Below are 20,334 nucleotides of genomic sequence, written 5' to 3'. Positions count from 1 at the left end.
CTCCTTCCAGTCTTATGCTGTACATAACTTACTGAGAACAGAAAAGACATCCATATACATCTAGTTCAGATACTCATTTATAGCTGTGTCAGATAGAAGAGAACTTCCAAGCAGGTCTAGAGCATAGTTTAAATCTAATTCTGTATATCCCACCTGATACACCTTTTTCAGTCTACTGTCACATCCCATATTATCACTGTGTTGCTACCACAGCTCTGCTCAGACTCTGAAAGGACTGTGTGATGTGGTAGGCTACAGCAGAGAGAACAAGGCTCATCAGCCTTGACACTCTGCTCCGGTCTTTTATTCCTGTCCCATTGTGTGTCCATCAATCTGGTTTTTACCTCTGCACAGCCATTTATTTCTATGACGAATGTCCTTACTTCCTGCTCTTGCCTGATTAATCTTTTCACCAGCTGTATTTGTGTTTGCAGAGTATGTGTTGCTATGCATTCATTTCACCACCTCCACACCTCAAAGCATTGGCAGCAGTCACATTCTTTAAGCAAAAATGCTGTTAACTCTTTGTATCCAAAGAAAAAGAAATGCCAGTACAAGGGATTGTGACTAGCCAATGATTTCACTATAAGAGTCTGCACTGTAGGAGGCAAAGGAGTGACACCTTCACCTGGGAAGACATATGACAACAGAAAACACTTTGCTTGACAGAGTCATTTTCCCTTGTTTTCTCCTTACTTCATGGGCTTGTAATTATTAGCAACAAATGTATACACTTGCTCGACACAAGCTGGCACGCAATGGGGAGAGTGGGTGGCAGAGCAGCAAGGCTTTTGTGTGTGCTTAAGTAACATGTAACTAAGGTTCTAGTAAGTGCTCAAGAAAATGTGCTGTAGCTCCTGAGTTTTGAAGATCAGTGACAACAATTTCCTGCTTTTGTATCAGCTATTGGTATGAAACTCTCCACCCAAGGCCATGGCAGAGTGTGCTGGGACCAAGAGAGGTTCTCACTGTCTTCCAGGCTGTGTTGCTGAGGCTGAGCACCACGTTTTGTCCTGGCAGTCACCTAGGTAAGATTTGTCTATTGGACAAGGCAGGTGCATCTTGTGTTAGCAGCCCCTATCAGTGTGCTCTGGGATGGAAATGTACACTAGCCTTTAAGAGAGTGTTTCTGCTTTCACTTTTTCTTTAAAGTATTTGAGCAATTTACCAACAGGCTTTTCTCTTTTTTTTTTTTTTTCTTTTTATTTTTCTTTTCACTTTCATTAGGCGTTTGGGTTGGGTTTTTTTCCCCCTTTACTTTTATTTCAAAGAGGGCATTGTTACAAAAAGCTCCAAGGACGTCCTGTGCTGTTTTCACTCCATAATTTTCTCCTTACAATTTTTCTTCAAAGAGTGAATAATTGAAACTGCACTCTGTTAACGGAAGCACTGCCTGGAGCTGCTTTGAAATGGTGGTCCAAACCAGCCCACAGCACTGAGCAGTCTGCGCGATGGGCACCTTGGTATTGCTGTACCCTGGCAAGTAATTTTAGCATTCATGGGAGTTACTGGCACAAAGATTTGAATCTTCTGTACTGGGTCTTTCGGGTGTCAGCAAGATTTGCCTTCAAAACTTCAGCTTGTTTGCACAGTACAGTGTTTCAGAATTGGCAGAGTCTTTACAGAGGATCACCTTGTACTCCGGTGTCAAGTGACCTCCTTCAGACAATCTGTCCTTCTGTCTCATTTGGTTCCTCCCCAGTTCACTTTCCCTTCTGTGCCCCTGCCCCATACCAATGGGCAGGTGCTGCTCACTTTTTCCCATGAGCATCCTCATTTCAGCTCCACTCCAAGGGTCCCTCCCTGATCTTTGTCTCCCCAAAGCCTGGTCTTTCCTCAACAGCAAAGTATCCACCTATAATAAATCTTCAGTTCCTCCACAGTTTATTTTCACATTCTAGTTTATCTCTTCAGAGAAAGCACCAGCAAGAAAAGTCAGTGACGGTTTGTAAAAACTTATCATTCATTTTATTATGTATTTTTGGCAACAGCCTTTAAGTCATTTATGCCTTCCACATAGCATGGAAGTGTGTGGAGAGTCTGCTAACACAGACTGAATTACTCAAACTTTCCTGTAAGTCTTGCTCAGAGAAGCTCCTGTCCAAACCCGTGCCAGGAGTGTAGGGCTTGGAGGTAACTGACATTGGAACAGGCTTCCCAAGGAAGTGGTGGAATCACCATCCCTGGAAGTGTTCAATGACTACTTAGAAGAGGCCTTTAGTGACATGGTTTAGTGGCGGACTTGGCAGTGCTGGGGTAATGCTTGGACTTGATGATCTTAAAGGTCTTTTCCATCCTAGCTGATTCTATGATTACGTGATGCCTGCCCGGTGAGGTTTGAACCCAGCACCCAGACACAGGAGGCACCGGCTGGACCACTGCAGGCCCCCGCCGGGAGGCGCCCGCGGGGCGGCGGCGAGTGCTGGCGCTGCTCCCGGCTCGGCTCCCGGGGCTGCCGCAGCGGCGCGGCCGCCTGTGCCTACAACTCCCGGCGTGCCGCAGCTACCGCCCGCCCGCCCGCCCGCGGCACAGCCCGCCCGCCGCCCTCCTCGCCTCGGCACTGCCCGCCTCGGCTCGGCTGGGCTCGGCTCTGCTCCGCACTGTCCGCCTCGGCTCGGCTCGGCCCTGCCCTTCCCGGCGCCGCCTGGCTGAGCCCCGGGACGCTGTCCGCGGTGCGGGTATTAGGTAGGTGTGCGGGCAGCAGCGCGGCGGGCGGGCCGAGCAGGTGAGAGCCCTGCGGGAGGAGGAGGCGGTGTGCTCCTGCTTGCCGGGCTTGCGTGTGTTTCTGTGCGTGCCTGCGCGCCTGTAACCCCCATCACTCGGGCCACACAGTTGCGTGCGGATCCAGCTGCTCCTGACGCCGGCGGGGACCGCATTTGCTTGCGCTGCAGGTTCCCGCTGAGGTCCCGGGAAGAGCGTGAGTGAGCAGTGGTTGTAACCGATCGCGGATACGCGATGGGCGCACATGTGTTTTCTACGCATGCAACACTTTCATCGGGCTGCAGGCTTCTAGTGACACCGGGCATCGGCCTCGAGGGGGGATGGGGCGCGGAAGAAGGGGGTAATAACGAATTAATTGCAGATGAGAAGTAATATCCGCCTTTGAGTCATCAGTCTTTGAGGCATAATTTCATTCCGAAAGCTCTTAATCGAACGGGAGATCTGCTATAGGAAAGCGCTGCTTTTCCCATAGGATTATCAGATTTCCACCAGAGAACAGAAATCCTGGATTACTGAGCTACATGGGATTTGCATGTTTTTTTTTTTTCTAATTAGTCTTTGAATCAGAGTTTTAAGTCTTTATTTGGAAAGGGGTGGGAGAGTTACTGGCTTCTGAGAGAGCAGACATACCGTTTCTCTGACATTTTACACAGTTATTCCGGTTATCCTGCACTATGTAGATGACTTACTGCCTTAATTGGATCTTGGTGTCAAAGGTTGATTAGACTCCCTAATAGATTTTGGATCTGCAAGAGGATTGCAGTTTTAAGTGCGTGGTTAAAACAATCGTGTTTGCCGTCTCCCCTCGAACAGTTGAGAGGAAGACTGATGTTTCACGTTTGCATTATCTTATCTTTGGTTTATTAATGTATCATTATGAGGTTGTCAGGTTTGTTTCTGCTGTTTTGTTTTTTTTTTCCTCTCTGCTGTTTCATTTGCAGACCGAAAAGAAATGAATGTCAGAGAGGATTTATTTAGTCATTTAACAGCTGACACAAGCCATGTCCCTAACAAAACAGTGATGAAAGAGTAGAAGATTTCTGGGATACAGCAGCTCCAGTACCGTGAAGCCACTTCTGCAGGTCAGGGACATCATCTGCTGAAGGATGCGGTAGCCCAGGAGTCAGGGCTTGCCGGGACAAGGTTGATGGCTTGCATGGAGCTTCTTTACTTGGCAGAGGAGAGCAGGCAGGTGCCCCTGGGCACCGCTACGGACTGGAGGCTGCCCTCCCCTCCCTGTGAGCAGCAGCAGCAGCACAAGGGGGGCGAAGTGGACGCCAGAGCAGCCACTACAGTGGCAGCCGTGCACCATGAAAGGCATTGTAAGCCCCTGCAGAGGGGCCCTGTGGCTGAGCCCCCCTTGGCACCCCAGCTGTCTCCCCCAGGCACCTCACCCTGGGAGCACCCGGCACCCTCCGGCACCTCCCAGCCCTGCCACCCGCCTGAGCACCTGACCAGGAATGAGGATGGAGGGAAGAAGAAAGCCTGCTGCTGTGCCCAGGAACTCGAGACGTCATTCACCTACGTGGATGAAAACGTAAACCTGGAGCATGCAAGTGCCCCCAGTCCTTCAGGCAGCCACTGCCAGGATGCCCCTCTGCAGCAGCATTCCTGCAGGGAGCTGCCACCCGAGTGGGCGCATGATTCTCCTTCCCTGGTCTCTGAGGAGGAGGACGCTGCCTCAGAGGTGGCAGCTGGAAAGTCTGTGGACTATGGGTTCATCAGTGCCATTTTGTTCCTGGTTAGTGGCATTTTGCTGGTGATCATTTCCTATGTGGTACCCAGAGACGTGACTGTGGATCCCAACACGGTGGCTGCCCGGGAGATGGAGAGGCTGGAGAACGAGAGTGCTAGGATCGGGGCTCACTTGGACCGCTGTGTTATTGCTGGGCTGTGTCTTTTAACCCTGGGGGGTGTGGTGCTGTCCAGCCTGCTGATGATGTCCATGTGGAAAGGGGAGATGTACCGGAGGAGCAGGTTTGCGTCCTCCAAGGAGTCTGCGAAGCTATATGGGTCTTTCAATTTCAGAATGAAGTCTGGTGCAAATGATAACATGCTCGAGCTGTCATTAGTTGAGGAAGATGTGCTTGCCATAGATAATTAGTGTGGTCATGATTTTTAAGCCAGCATTTCTACAGGAAAATATGTTTCATTAAAGAAAACAGATGCGGCTAAAGATAGCTGGTGATGCAGTTTATTTGTCTGACAAAAATGTTTTTTTTTTAAGCTCTATAATGAATGTTTGAAGCATATGAGCACTTGTAAAGGGAAAATGTGCCAGAGAAATTGCAACTGATAGAAAATAATGAAAACCACTGAATAAAAAGAGATTTGTGATAAGTAGGTTCCTCAGATACTCGTTTATCCTAATATGAAACATTCCATTGGTGTGTTGCCTATATAATTTTCTTATTACTCCAATATAGAACAAGAATGACCTTGACACTTTGGAAGCTGTTAATTATTTCAGCCTGCAGGACTGTGAATAGTGTACTTGGTAGACTGTTAAGAAGCAGGACCAATATTCAAACAGCAGGGCTAATATTTAATTGAGGAATGCTTTTTTATCCTTTAATTTTAAGCTGATCCCTTCTGTTGCGTGAGAGCTAAGGGAAAAAAGAGCACCACTTGGTCATGACTTACTACAAACCTCCCATATTTTCAAACAATAGTACAATTAGGGATGATTATTTAAAATATGAAATAAGAGGCAAAGGGCAGGGAACCATATGGCTCATGCTAGTGGTAGAAGACAAAAGGCTCTTTCAACTGAGGTCAGTGGCTCCATTTCAGTTCCGATTAAGAATGATTGATAGTCATTAACTTCTGATAGCTATAGTGACCCATATAAAAGAAGTTTAGTTCCTGGTGGACAGATGTCTTTGTATGAAAACTGCCATAACTTGAATTAACTGACCTCTTGTTTGGAGTCTCAAAAGGCCCACAGTGAAAAAGCACAGGGATGCTGAGACTGAACACGTCTCCTGCAGCATGGATGCCAGAAGAAATTTAAGCTCAGCTGCAGGGCTGTGCTTATATGGGGGCTGTCTGTATCTTACTAGTCCTTTTGAAACTTCGGGTTTGTATTGCCAGGCTGTCAGCCTTCTCATAACCAGCAAGGAAAGGTCAGGAAGGAACTTTCTGGGGCTCTGTCAATAAAAACCACTTCATTTGTAAAAAAAATAAATCAGTTGTTGGGAAATACAAAGGTTAAACATCAGGCAGTTTACTGGCTGATGTGGGACTCACTTAACATAGGGGTGATCGAGTGTATGTGTTGTTATTAATCGCAGTTCTGTGGCACAGTAGCCAAAAACCTGTACAACTGATGCTATTCACTTTGTTATCAATCAGTTTCTGTGGAACATTAAGGGTGTGTTCTTGCAGTGCTGAGAAAACCAGCGAAGATTGATGTATATACCGTTGTCAGTTCCTACTGAACAGTGGTTAATATATCTGTATGTCCTGTTAATATATATGTATGTGTCCCTGACAAATCCAAACATGAGTGAAGAGCTCTGTCTGTACAGTCCCTGACTGCAGAGTCTTAGTAGAAACCTGTGATTCACTGTCACAGCCTCATCAGTTGTGGGCTAAGTCTCAAATATCAGGAATATTGAGTATTGTTAACATGATACTGGGAATTATTTTTTTTTTCCACACTGTGACATACCTGAGAAGAGTTCTCTTGGGGAAGGAGATCTCCTTTGTGTCCCCCTTTTCACAGGAATATGTGGCAGCACAAGTTGTCAGCATAACAAGTGTCAGTTGGAAATGTGGGGTCCTCATGCAGAGACACTGAAGGCCGTTTTGCCTCCTCATTCCCTCTTCCCTGGGTGTTTGTGTCAGGAGGCTTGTGCAGCACCACAGTCAGGGACTCACTCAGTTCACTTCCTCCTGCTTGCCAGCCACGGGTGTTGGCACGGGTGCCTTTGACCAAGGGTCCAAGGATCAGTCCTGCTCCAGGCTTGTGCCTTTGGTCACTGTAAATAGCATGGTGTGGTACTCAGTCTTTAATGTTGGCCCTGCAAAAGAGATGCTGCTTCAGGTGTTAGCTGCTCTGACTGCCGCTTTAGTTCAGTGTTATTTGGTAATTAAATGAGCACTCTTATTAGGTGGTGCTGCTGCCTTGTAGATTATTTCACCAGTTTATGTCATGATGTGGAGTGTGTTTGCAGGCAGGAACTCAACAGTTGCCAGCACCTCCATTGTCATCTTCAGAGACCTTATGTCCCTGTGGATGTGTCATCAGGAATTCAGGATTGAATTTCTAGGGTAAATAAATGGAATAGCTTCCAGATGTAAGGAGAAGCCTTCAGCCTGTTGTGATAGGTGAGAGTGAGGAAGGAAGTAGCCTGAGAAGCAGGAGGAGGAAGGCTCCTCCTTAGCTGGCGTTTGCCGGCTGGTGGGTATGTGGACATTGCCTGTGGGGCCTGACACACTGCTCAAGAGGGGTAGTGAGGACAGCACTGCCTCTTGTCCTGCCCCAATGATGGCATGCAGCTGGATGTGGCCTCCAGAGGCCCAAGGAAAGCCTTGCCAAGTGAGAGGGCAAATGGTACTGAGCTGGGGGCAGCAAGATGATGTGGGACAGGGTACCGGTGCTGTGGGGGATGAAAACCCTTTCACCAGCCTGGGTCCCTAATGGGAATCGCTGTTCTCACCTTTCTGACAGAAGCTCTAAATTAAGGCTGGTGGTTTTAAGAGCCATTATTTTTATTTTTTAATGATACACGTGCATAAAATTGGAGTGCATTCTATTATTTCAGAAAGATGACAGCTAACACTGTAAGGATCACAGGTTTCTTGTAGGAACTGTGGCATGCCTTAATGCTGATTATTAGCACTAGAAAAGGGAACGCTCCCCTGACTGTCAGTATACTATTATCAAGTGGGAAGTCTTCTGACACTTTGTAAAATGCCTGTCACAGATCATGAGCCTGCAATACTTAAATGAACCCTCAAGTTTTCCCCAAGCATTCTGAGGTGATGTAAGTCAACCTAATAATCTAAATAGACACTGCAGGAGTGTGTGAGGAGTAAGAAAATTTCAGTAACGGGACTAACAGTTTATTTTGGTGTTTGTGTGTGCTGTGGAAGGGGTGAAGGAAGGCAAAGTGCAGGAGTTTAGCAGATAAAACTCTCAGGATATTTCTCTGATCACCCAGCAAGATAGCTGTACACATTACAGGACTGTGTGGGTTGGTGGTGCGATATAAAACCTCTGGACTCTCAGGTTCTCGTGCTGTGTGATGCGACAGAGACCAGAACACTTGCTGTCTGGTGGCTGATGGTAGAAAATGAATGTATTTACCCGGTGGACGAGCCTTCGCATCGTTCACCTCACACAAGGTGGTACCAAAGCCTGAGGCCAAGGGAGATGAATTGCCCTCTCATACACCATAGCAATTTGATTTCCCCTGCTCAAAATTTAAATGCTTTAAAACAAGCGTGATTAAAATCGGGTTGGGTGGTTTTCCTTGCTTGGGTTAAAGTTGTCACGTGGATCACTGGAGAGCTTTCTTCTGTGGGGATCTAACTCTTAGGGCATACCAGGTGGGTTTTAGGTGAGCCCTGGAGTACCCCAGAACATACCGGGATTTGTGCCCTCAGTCAGTTTATTTCTGTCAGTGAAGCATGACAGTTACCCATGTTCTACCTCATGACATATCTGTGTGCCAGGGCCTGCCTGCCGAAGGGGACCCAAGGGTCTGCATTAGGGCTGGAGATGCCATGTGCTATGGTGATGCTCCCCTGTGGCAAGGTGCCGGTAGCCTGCGGCTGGCTCCCTGCTGCTCAGACAGCTCCCAGTGACCCGTTTGCTCAGTTTCTGTCCCTTTAGGTGTCTGAGGCTGAAGCTGCCATTTGGGAACTGCCTGGCACCAGCTGGGGACTTGCACCCAAAAGGAGTGACTCCACACAGTCCCAGCCTCACCAGGCTCCCTGGCCAGCCAGTCTTGCCTTCTTGCTGCCAGCCCCACACTGGCCCCGCAGCAGGAATGCCTGAGACTCTCTCCTAGGAAGCCACGCTGGGTTGTTGCTGGGTTTTATATGTTTACAGTTTTTTAATCTTTGTAATTCTTTTAAAAATCTGTCTGTAATGAATATAAAGTTTACTGACTGGGAAAGTGACTGGTTTAATGTTGTAAAACTCCTTTTTGACCCACAACAGGGCGAAACGACACGGTCCATCGTGAGCTTTTCAATAGTGCGTTTTATGCCTTATTATGATAGCAACAGCGTTCTGTACAGATTGACAAATAAAAGTCTGTAAAGCTGAGTGTTGCTGCCATGCTCCTCTTTGCTCCTTGCTGAACATCCAGTTGCAGTGGTTGGCTCTTCATCCCCATGCCGCTGGGTGCCTTGTCCTCAGCTGCTGGGAGCTGTGGCATGGCAGGGCCCGATCCGGCTGCTCCAGCACACTGTGCTTGTCCCCAGCTCACCCAGTGGCTGTGTCCCTGACAGCTGGTCCATCCAGTCAGAAAGCACCAGACAACGCAGGCTTCCAAACTGCTGCGCCAGTGTCCCACCTAACTCCGGGTAACAAAAAAGCAAAGAGGAAAGAAGGAAGGTGGGCCCAGCCAGGGCTGTGTGAGCAGGAAGCTGGGGAGGTGCTGTGGTGGGAGGTGGGTGTCGAGCCCCTGTCCACCATAACCCTGTGCATAACTTGCCACATCCTCACCCCACGGCTTGGCCATGGACAGGGTGGGACAGCAGATGGTATCAGGCCCAGCACCGGCCGTGGTTACAATGGTGGGTGTGAGGTCCCCAGAATGCACTGGTGGTGGTGGGTGATGTGGGCAGAGGCAGGAGCAGTGCTCCCAGGCGGCTGCAAGCTGGGCATGACCACCTCGGTGATGGCTTCACCTCTGCTTCTAGAAGGGACACCAGCCACCTTTTACAGTCTCTACTGCCTCCCAAATGCAACAGTAAGGTATGCCATGAGGTTATGCCTGGTAGCATCACCTTGCTGTCACTGTCACAAGAATCAAAGCATGTTGTGAATGACACAGAGGGTGGGGATCCAGGGTGGAGCAGGGGCTGATTGCTCCTACTGCCTGTTTCCGTGGTACCAAGTATAGCAGGGCCCTGATTTGCAATTTAGGTTTCAGACTGTTACTGCTGAGGTGGCCAAATCAGCTGCAGTAACACTGCACTGGTGCCAGATGTAGCCTGTGGTATGCGACCAATAGTAAGAGGTTAAGAGAGTAAGTGTATTTATAGATATGACAATCCATCAGATTACAGACCTGGGAGGCTTTCTAACTGAAAGCAAACATTAAATTAATTGTTGCTCTATTTTACAGGATTCTTCTTAATCGTACCTTTTTAAATTTTGAAGGATTCATCGTCATGTGCTATATTCACAGGGACTATTTTCCCCATGCTAATAAGTCCTGTCAAGGTCAAGTGTCCTGCAGATTGCAGGGAGGTGAGATCTCTCTGATTTTCTTATCTGTTTAAAATAAATTATGGCTGTTACAAATTTACATAAAGCCAGGCAAGAACTTCTTTTTTGAAATTAACTTGGTTAATATTTTTTTGTGTAAATGTAAATTCAGTGCCCACTGTAGAAACTCAGTCAAATAATGCATGTTTGTATTGAATTTTCATTGCAAATCCACACTTCATATGCTTCTGCAGAGTTGCTGGATTAAAGATTTGGAAAGAGTTTTCTGCTTATTTAAGTGCAGACTTGTCCACCTTTGCGTTACCATTAGGTGAGTTTACACTTCACAGTCATTTGATCGTTGTTGTGAGTAAGGGCATTGCAGTCTGACAAACACATGCGTTTTTTATTCACCTGCACCCAGTGTATAACCTGCAGATCAGCACTGAAAAGTGCTTCCATCTGCATTGAGAAGTGAGATACCATGTGGCATGGTACGTAATGTATTCAAGAAGGACAAAGATATCAAAGCTGTGCACAGAGCGTATAGGTTCCCCATTTACAGATGAAGTGAGTCACCTCCTTTGCCCAGAGAGCCAGCTGGAGAGCTGAGGACAGAAACCAAGGCCTCTTAAGTCATAGTCCAGCACTGCAGAAAGAGCTTGATTGTTGCAGAACCCCTAGAATAAATTAATCCAAAAGGGATGGCAAATATTTTTTTTCTAATTAATGCAACTAGATTTTAATTTCAAATGCAAAATAATTTAAAAAAATCCTAGGAAAGTAAGCCCAAATTAAATTTTGCTGATATTTGATGTAATTTGGGGAAGATTTTGCATATTTAAGGGATTTGCATTACAGTAAGCTTTTTTTTTAAGGTTTCAAAAAATCAATAGGCTTCTGTTGAAATAATAGAAGATATCTTTATATCAGCAAAAAAGGCTTCTCTTTTCCAATAATAGTTTCTGCTTTGACAGATGTGTATGCAGGGAAATTTAGCTATGGTTGAATAAAACATTTCCAGTAGCAAAATTGATTAAGTCTGTTTTGTAGGGGCAAAAAAAATCAATTCTTCCCATTAGAAGTATCTAAAAGATGTTGATCAGCTAGAAATGTAAATAAAGTCCTTTAATCACTGTTCTCCAGCTGCAGTGTATCCATATGTAAGAGATTGTCTTTTGTTTCTTTATAGCTTAAAATAAATTTGGTTCAACTCTAACATGAAGCAGCTTTTGACAAACTAGCCGGAGTAACTGTGCTTGAATGTAAATGATATCAAGTAGCTAGGCTGACATTCTGGTGTTGCTTTTCTCAAGGATTAGCTGTTCACAAAATGAATGTATACTTGATAACAATATATTGAACCTGGGAACAAAGATACAGTCACTGCAAGGCAGAGTAGTGTAAAGTATGTGCCTATTTTCAGTTTCTGTGTATTATCTTCTGATTTCATGCAATAAAGACAGCACTTTTATGATCTCTTGATTAGTAACTGTTAAGGGCTATTACAGGTCATAGAAGGCTCTTAACAGAAAGATGAAAAGTCTCTAGCTCTGTAAGTCTCTAAGCTTCTGTTTACTAAGAGCTGAGAGAGTATGCTGGGGCATGCTTGCCCTACGCTTTGTTTGAGATAACAGCAGTATCTGCTGCAGGCAACTATCTGAGACAGTTTTGTGATGATGAGCCTTTGATTTGATCAAGCCTGATGCCATGTTCTCAAAACTTTATGCTTTCCCTATAGTGTGGATAACAAGTAGTTGTTTTGCTGCTGTGGCTTCCTGAAGAAGGAGCTATGGATCAATAATGAACCATCTTACCTTTGTTTTTTGTCTCCTTTCAGGAATGGTAACCATGGCTGGAAGAGCTCCTGAGAGGTCCTTTTCCAGTCTTCTGGAACTTCATTCACCCTCATCATACCTCAAATATAATTGCTCATGGCTGTGAAATTACTTCACTCGGTTCCCTGAGCACTCTGGGGTGAATTTTATGAGGCCTACCTGATTTGAAGATATGTAATGTATCCGTGTACGCTCTTTTTCTGCTCTTTACGCAGCCTAAGTTCTTTATAAGTTTTAAGGTCTGTGGGTTGTCTCAGTTGGTTTAGATTTTTTTTTCAGTGAGTTAAAGAAAAAATAGTAGGCTGAAGCACTTCAGCCTTCTCAGTGTCATTTTCAGTTGTGCTTCTCTGTCCCTCCCACAAAGCAAAAAACACATTCTTTGTCTTTTTTTTCTTTCTAGTATGAATATAGAGTAGTTCCTCAGGACCTTTTTTCTTTTCTAGCAGGATCTCATTTGCTTTCCTTGCCTGTTTCCCCCAACAAAAAAAAACACAACCCAAACCCCAAAGCCAAATATTATTGTATATATGTCCTAACTTCCCCAGTGGGGAAATCTCCTGAATTTTAGGCCAATCTCATGATTAGCCAGACCCATGTTCACAATGCTTATTTTTCTTTCACTTTTTCACATTGCACATATGCTTATTTTGTTTCCTTAATTTTGGGTATTTGCTAAATTTCCTGAATATCTTTTTCCTTTAAATATCTGATTTGTGGGAGCACGCCAGCTAGTGCTTTGAATTTATTCTTTCCTTGGGACCCCTTCTCTAGAGGCAGAAATAATCTGCTGTACCATCTCTGTACTGTATTGATTTTTTTCTTGGTACAGCTTGAGTTTGGTCAACAGCCTGGTGACTGGGTTCCCCACTCCAGCCCACCTCTATTCATTCCTCCCTCTGCCTTCCTGTGATGCAGGCTGCAGTGGTCTAAGACGGAGATTTGTGGCAATCCTGCTCTTTCAGCCAAATCATGTTACTAAGGGAAATACTACAGGGTTATCTATGCTATCAAATGACAATGCACAGCTATTGAGGTAGGAAATACCTCCACTTAAACTTCACAGGATATTGAAACCAGCCTTAGCAAAGAGGCAAGTTAGAGGCAAAAAAAAATCAATATTGGACAGTGCTGAAGTGCCTCTGTTCAGCTGCTGTTTTAAGTGGTGTACAGACCTTTAAAATCATGTTGCCAACAAATGGAGGGACTGCAGCTTTTAAAAAGTCAGAGAATTATTAATAGCGTGTTTGACCTCCAGCTCTGCGCAGTCTACAAAAAGAGCATCATTTGTCATATGCTGCTGCCTTATGCCTAATTCTGCAGCCCCTGTTGGGAAGCAGTTGTGCATAAGAAAAGTGCATTGCAGAGAGTGAGGGTCAAAACTTTTGATTCCTGATGTACTGTGGGGGGGAAGGAGAGAGGCAACAGCTCATGGCCAACCCCTGAACAAAAAGGGGGGGGGGGGGGTGCAGAAACGACTCACCTCATACATCGTTCACTCACTAATGGTATTTCTTGCCTGGTGTGTGAGAGAAGAGCACTGGCTGTGCTGAGGTTACGCTTTCAGCTCTTCAGCAGGGATATGCAAGTAGAGAGAGAAGGAAATGTCAGATGTCTTCCTGAGAAAATGAATGCTGCAGCCACCATGCTGGTGTCTGAGGAGTGATCTGGGGCCCAGCACCTATGACTGGGCTTCTCAGCAGGCTGGTCTGTCACACAGCCTTTGCAGCATGAAGAAGCAGCCTGAACCTTTATTAATTTTAACCACTGCCTGAGTAACCTAAAGTGACAATCCATCTTACTGGTGTTATTAAGTCAGTTTTGGATGATGCCTTATCATCTGCAGAAAATAAAGAGGAGATGTAATGCAGATGGCAAGTTTCTAGGTAAAATTAGTCTGTCTGAAAAGGGGAGAAAAAATGCCACATACTGGGCTGAACAAATCCTTGCATTGATTTTTTTGAGCCAGAGTCCTAGGAGCACCACAAATGCATCTCTTAGTGCTTGTGTTCAAAGAGCTGTCAGTCTTTATCCAGACAACTTCCATTTATGTTCACGTCTGGGGTGGTTTAGGGTCATGCATTATTTCTGCTTGTGCTGTTATTGCTTTAGACTTCGATGCCAGCTCCACAGTCCTTCATAAGCATCATGTATGCACACACGCACACATACAGAACGTGTTGAACACCACTGCCTTGGCGGCAGCAGGCAATGTCTGGATAACACAGGGTACCACTGCAGCTCCAGGAATGCACATGTGAGCCTGCGTGATGGAATATGTTTCTGTTCTCATAAAGAGTTTTAAATATCCTTTTAAGTATCCACTACATCTCACTTATACATCATCTTCTGTCCTTGTCTGTCAATGGACATGGCTGTGGTGTGCGCTCTGTGGACAAGAACTAGTTCCCCAATTTTGGCTGTCCTACCTATTAGTTCCGGATCCAGTGCTTAGGAATAAAAATGCAATTATTTTATATGCCACCTCCAATTCAGATGGGATTTAAGACTACCTTTCAGCTGGGTGGCAGAGGTAGCCTGAGAGAAAATTTGAGGCCCATATTAAGTTAGTGCTCCTGCACAGAGCAAGATGAAAGAAAAGGAGTTGTGACTCGGAGAGAGAAACAGCTCCTGGAGATGCTCTGCAGCACAGCAGTAATAGCTCAAGGCTGTGGCTCAGAATCACAGTCTTTACAGTAAACAGAAAAGGTTTTGGTGGCTTTTGGTTTTGCATGGGTGAAGGCTAGAATCCAGGCCATTGAGACTGACATAGAAAGTTTGTACAGTATGTAAGAATCTTTCACTGAAAATACCCCACATCCCAATTTGAAGGTCTGGGATGCATAACAAAAAGCTTGCATAAATAAGTGTAGTCATTTATTTACATGAAGGATGAACCAATGTCTTGCAAGTAAAGAGGTCTGTATCCAAACATCACAGGATGTGAATCTGTCACAACTCCGGGGGAGAGAGCATCTGTCTTTACCTTGAGCTGAAGCCTCTCTCCTGGGATCCCCAACCTAATTGCTATGTTCATCCAAGATGTTTACTGTTGTTTGTATGGAACAATGTTTGGATTAGTTCCTGTTTTAATGAAGGTATTTTAAGCACTCACAGTTGCCTGTGCATCTTACTATTTTATATTGAACAGAAGTGTTAAAAATATTTGTCATTCTTCTTTTGTCAGAGAATGTATATGAAACTAAAAAGAAAATGGGAATGGGGTGAAGGTATTGTCAGCAAGCAGGTGGGAATATTGATTTAACAATATAAATAGCTACAGTCAATAATTATGGGAAAATAGATTTCACATTTCATACTGAATTTACTTTTGTCAGAGTGATTGATGCTGTTATAATACAGTCAAGAATGTAAATCCAGAAAAAAAAGAAAACCGAAGGCAGACCCTTACACTGCAAGACAAAAGCAATGACTTACGGATGTTCTGGTAGTGGTCAACTGGTGTGGAGACACCATGTATCTACTAAAATCTCAGATCAGTCATTCTTTATGCTACCAATTTATCCTTAATAATAATGAGTTCTGAGTTTGAAAGCAAAATATGTCTTCTAGTTATGTTTAATGTGTTTGAAAGTCCCGATCTCTTTCTGTTTCAGTAGAGTGGACAGACAGTTCCCAGGCTACACTGTATAAGACCAGTTATGTTTCTAGCAACAGTAATGCCAAAGACTTCCTTGAATTTAATTTCTGTGGACAGACCTTAAATTCTCTCTCACATCATTTTGTCATCTTTCAGAATATAAGTTGATTTTGCAGTTAATTTGAGGACGCTCTACATTCTCCAGGTTTCCCTAAAGGCACAAATCACCCTAGGGCCTTAGGCAGTGGCTTCATGAACTGCTGAACAAACCCAGCATTTTTCAGATGTACCAAAGGGGGATCTTATTTCTGCTCTATTTTTTTCCACCCTTCTTCACTTTCCCCCCACTTCTCCCAGCCTTGTAGTCCCCCACTGCCTTGTGTACCAGCCCTTTATAAGCCAGTGCCAAGCCTAGCAGAATATTTACTAATTATTAGGATAATTTTTCTCTCATTTCCATTTTCCTGTGTCCCACTTCCTTTACTTTACAATATTTTTCCCTTCTCTCAGCATGTTTCAGAACTAGTTATAGGCTCATGAGCACCTTGGGAAGAAACTAAGATGCTCCTTGGAATTTGCTCCTTGGGTCTTACCTGTGGCTGGGGACAGACAGACCCTTGCCTGAGCTATGTGAGCTTTTGAGCTAGCTGGACACACTCTGGCCATAAGAAGTGCAGAGCTGCCGTAGCATGGCACAGTGCCCGAGCACACAAGGTGCCTCTCAGCATATTAGCACAGCGACATTGATTGTGGTGTGGGAGTGCCTCATGCAGGTTTCATCATGGTTTCAGCAGAGGCAGCTTGAGCTGAATGCAGCTGCCTCTGTAGTCTGACATCTTTAACCACCGTGGGGATTGTCCTCACTGCTGTGCCAGCTCTGCATGTATCCTTATCCCTCTCCTTCAGCATCTCCTTCCCGTTAATTGTGTATCTCTTGTATTACTCACAGTCACTTGGCTGTCATGAGCTGCATGCAAATGCTGGGCTTATTGTTTGAGATAATGCATTTCTGCTATCTTGATGAAATACGTGTATTCCATTTGGTTTATTAGCTAATAAACTAATCTCTAGAAAACCTTCAGAATGTCTTCTGTTGTTCTGCAATGAAGCTAATTTATCTCTTTGGTACTGGCAGAAGGGAAACAGTCTATATGCCCTGAAGAAAAAGTTTGGGTTTCATATGTTTTTGTCCAAACTGTTTCAAAATAATAATTTAAAGGACAGATTCACATACTCAGGAACCTTTGGCTGACTGATCTGCAGCAAAAGAAACATACAGGGAGTACCGGCATTGCCTGTTCTCATCTCTCAAGCTGGCAGATAAATAATTTGCCAAAACAGTGATTGCTTAGAAGTTAAGAAATATTTTTCTTGCTTGGAAGCATGTCCTGATGACTATTCATTTCCTTTGAATTGATCACAGGATGGCACTCAGTGTGTCAGTCTGCTTTCAGGGTTTAATAAAACTACTGGTAGAGAAGGCGGCATTTCACAGAAGCACGGTGGAGGCTGGTGGACACCTCTGAAGCTCATCTGGTCCTGCCCCTGCTCAAGCTGGATCAGAGAGCAGATTGTCCATGGCTTGTCTAGTTGAGTTCTGAATATTCATAGATGGAGACTCCACAGCCTCTCTAGGCCACATGTTCCAGTTCCACCTGCACAGTGAAAAGGTCTTTCTGATCATTAAACAGAATTTCCTGTGTTTCAGTTTGTGCCCTGTCAGTGGGCAAAACTGAGAAGGCTCTGTCTTCATACTCTGTATGCCCCCCATCACGTATTTATACACGCAGGTAGGATCTACCTGAGCTTTCTCTCCTTCAGGCTAGCAGGTGATTATGCTAAAGCCAGAACATCACACTTTAAAGCCATCATGCATCCAGGAGAACAGACCTTCCAGCAATTGTAACTTGCAGCAGCTGCTAGAGATCACTGCTCCCAGGCAGATGAAAAGGGAAACACTGATTCAAGACAGATGGTTTTTAAAGAAAAAAGGTATTTTTCCTCAACACAAGGAAGCACTACCAAGTGTTCCAGAAGGTGTGTCAGGTTTTTACCTCCCTCCAGGAAACCCAAAACATTTTGCTTAGCTTATGTTGGTTTGAAATTCAAATACATGAAATGCTGAAGCCTTTTGGACAAGCATGTTAAAATGAAATGTTATCATCCTCTGAATTCCCCCTCATCTCTAGTTCATCTAAAACTAGTAATGAACTGCAGGCTTTGGTGATTTTACTTCTCATCACAATACTATTAATCATCCCCACCTCACCTATCTGGTGCATTTTGATCTCCTCATTTTCTGTGTGAGTTTGATTCATGAACACCAGAAATAAAATGCAGACACTGGGCATTTTAACATCTTTTCTTCAGCTCAAGAAAGCACCTTATAAACTAACAGAGTCAGATATCTGAGGCATATATCAGTCCATGCTTCCCATCAGCAAAGGCATTTCATTATTTTGCCACTTGCTTAGCTCATAAATGATGTCATGCACTTTCTTATTTACTTTTTATAGTGCAGAAGGTGACTGCATGATAAAATCTCTCTCTCCTCTGAAGTTTTAAGTGTCATGGCTTTCTTTCTTTTTTTTTTTTTTTGTCCCAGAGGAGATGCTCATACTCTTTTGGATTAATACCACTTCTCGTGACTTAAGATAAAGAAAAAAAACAACCCAAAAAGCAGTAAATAACAAAAAACTATATCCTCCAGCTGGATTGTTAAAAATGCAGACAGCTTGTAATTAACTACAGCGTGTGAAGAGGTTTCTTCTCTGGCCCTGAATCAATGGGAGCTTTGCCAATGGCTGTGGCCCATATCCTGCAGAATTCTCCTAAAGGAAGAAGGATTTCTTCCATAGCTTTGAAAGCAGATCTAGCACTAATGAAATCTGAGGTTACAATTGCCATTGATCTTACTGATATGGAGACCCAACTTGTGCTTGCTTAGTACGACAGCATCTCCACTGCAGTGTGATTCTGTGAGTGCCTTCTGTTTCCTGCCCTTCTGGCAAAGCCCCAAGGGATGCACTGCACTGAGTAGTCCCCTGAACACCAGGATGAAGCAAGTGCTGCTTCCAGCAGATTTATGTCTCATTGTTAATTGAAGCTTTTCAAAAGATGTGGCTGCTGTTTCTGCTGCTTTGTATTGTCTGGTGTCTAATAAGGTGTGAGCTGTTGCTACAGTTTTCTTTCAGCTGAAGCATTTAAAAGGTCCCTGTCTCCTAGTCAATTGCTAATGTTCATTGAATGTAACAATATATATGACATTTTTTCCCCCATCAAATTACAGTGGGATTGGTTAATGAGATCTAAATTTACAGAATGGTTGCCAACAGACATGTACATGTGAACATATATACACAGGGTAAGTGCAGGAGCCTTATTTTGCTGAGAGGAAATGGCCTGATGAAAAGACACTTATCACTGTGATAAACCAGCCTGGGATTGGTTTTATGGTTTTGTGATTTGGTTATGTTCCCAATTCTAACAATTCCAGGGTTTAATAACATTTCAGTAACAGTTCTTGGTTGCTGAATGTGATTGTAATATATAAGAACTTGATGGGGTTTTTTTATGTGTATGCTTTCAGCATTTCCCATTCTGATAGGATATTTGATGTGTTAATAAATCTTGCATAGAGGTGGAGCTATATTTTCCTATAGTAATTACCCATTAAAATTATATCAGTGCAGGCAGGAAGAAAATACAGATTAAACAAGGTCTAAAACAAAAGTACTTGGAAGATCAAGTTTCTCACATTAGACCCTCTTGGGAAATTTATAGGCACATTAATTACTGCCTTTCTCCTGTAAATTCTTCTATGCTTTAATGGTATATACCCATGTACAGACAGACAATCTCTGTGTACTGATGTAGGAAAGCAGGACACGCTGTTGTCTGCAATTCAACATAAAATGATACATTGATCTTTGACAACCACAGCACAAAAGGGGGGTTATGATCTGGCATTTTCAAGCAGCACCAGTAAATCAAAACCTTATGAACAGCATCATATCAGTTCAAGCCCTTTGTCATGAGAGTGAAGATGTTTGCTCTGTGTTATTTAACCACAGTAACACAAAAAAAGTACAGTATGTTCTCACTACAGTCTATCAATACTTACTAGGGACCAGAATTCGATAAAGAAGATTCCTGGTTTTAGCAGATGGATTTATAGCCTGACTGGTAATTCAAAGAAGTTGGAATAATGTACCACATGAATACTTGATGAAGGATTTTGCATCCCTGGAAGTTTTAAAATCAAGATGGAGTTTTTCCTAAAGTAATAGTAACAGTAACTATAATAATTATTATAATTACAATCAGTGCTCTGTGTTCTGTGTAATACAGGAGATCAAAGAGTTAGTACAGTCTCTTGTGACCTTAGATGCAGTACTTGATGGTAACTACTTTTCTTTGAAGCCTTAGCATGCTTTACTGGCCTGAATTACAGCTACTGGGTCATCTCAGGCAGGCCACGTACCATAAACACTTTGCTTCAGTTCTCTGCACATAATGTTTCCCTCACCTTGTATCCTCCTGCCTCACAGTGTACAGCTCTGGAAGGAGCAGCCTGAACATCTCTTTTCTGTTCCTGTGTGCCAGCCAAAGAAGACAGTGGGCACCAGGAGTAGAGCAAGGCCTTCCCTCTGCAGGGAGAAGCACAATGCGCATTCCCTTGTTTACCAGGGGAAAAGGGGAGGAGAGGATATTACCCAGGGATCTGCCTCTGGATACCAGTGTCCCCAGGTTAACTTGGAGCCAGGATTCCGATGTATCACGCTTAC

At 44.2% G+C, this 20,334-nt stretch overlaps 1 protein-coding gene and 1 long non-coding RNA gene across 2 annotated transcripts; both read left to right on the top strand.

Moving 5' to 3' along the window:
• Positions 1-2,605: 2,605 nt before the first annotated feature.
• Positions 2,606-5,061, top strand: TMEM74 (transmembrane protein 74). The gene is made up of 2 exons (XM_061373394.1): positions 2,606-2,685; positions 3,663-5,061. The coding sequence occupies exon 2, from the start codon at positions 3,869-3,871 to the stop codon at positions 4,823-4,825; it is 957 nt and encodes a 318-aa protein (XP_061229378.1). The 5' UTR covers positions 2,606-2,685; positions 3,663-3,868; the 3' UTR covers positions 4,826-5,061.
• A 2,119-nt stretch (positions 5,062-7,180) lies between these two features.
• On the top strand, positions 7,181-12,415 carry LOC133223040 (uncharacterized). Its single transcript, XR_009728451.1, has 2 exons — positions 7,181-9,667; positions 11,952-12,415. It is a non-coding gene; the product is annotated as an uncharacterized LOC133223040 (long non-coding RNA).
• Positions 12,416-20,334: the final 7,919 nt, after the last annotated feature.

The sequence above is a fragment of the Neopsephotus bourkii genome, unplaced genomic scaffold, assembly GCF_033783945.1.
Source record: "Neopsephotus bourkii isolate Nb327-2 ecotype Australia unplaced genomic scaffold, CSIRO-AGI_Nbou_v1 NB_1630, whole genome shotgun sequence".
Classification (NCBI taxonomy): domain Eukaryota; kingdom Metazoa; phylum Chordata; class Aves; order Psittaciformes; family Psittacidae; genus Neopsephotus; species Neopsephotus bourkii.
The sequence above is the reverse complement of the archived record's forward strand: the minus strand, read 5'-3'. Positions and strand labels throughout refer to the sequence as shown.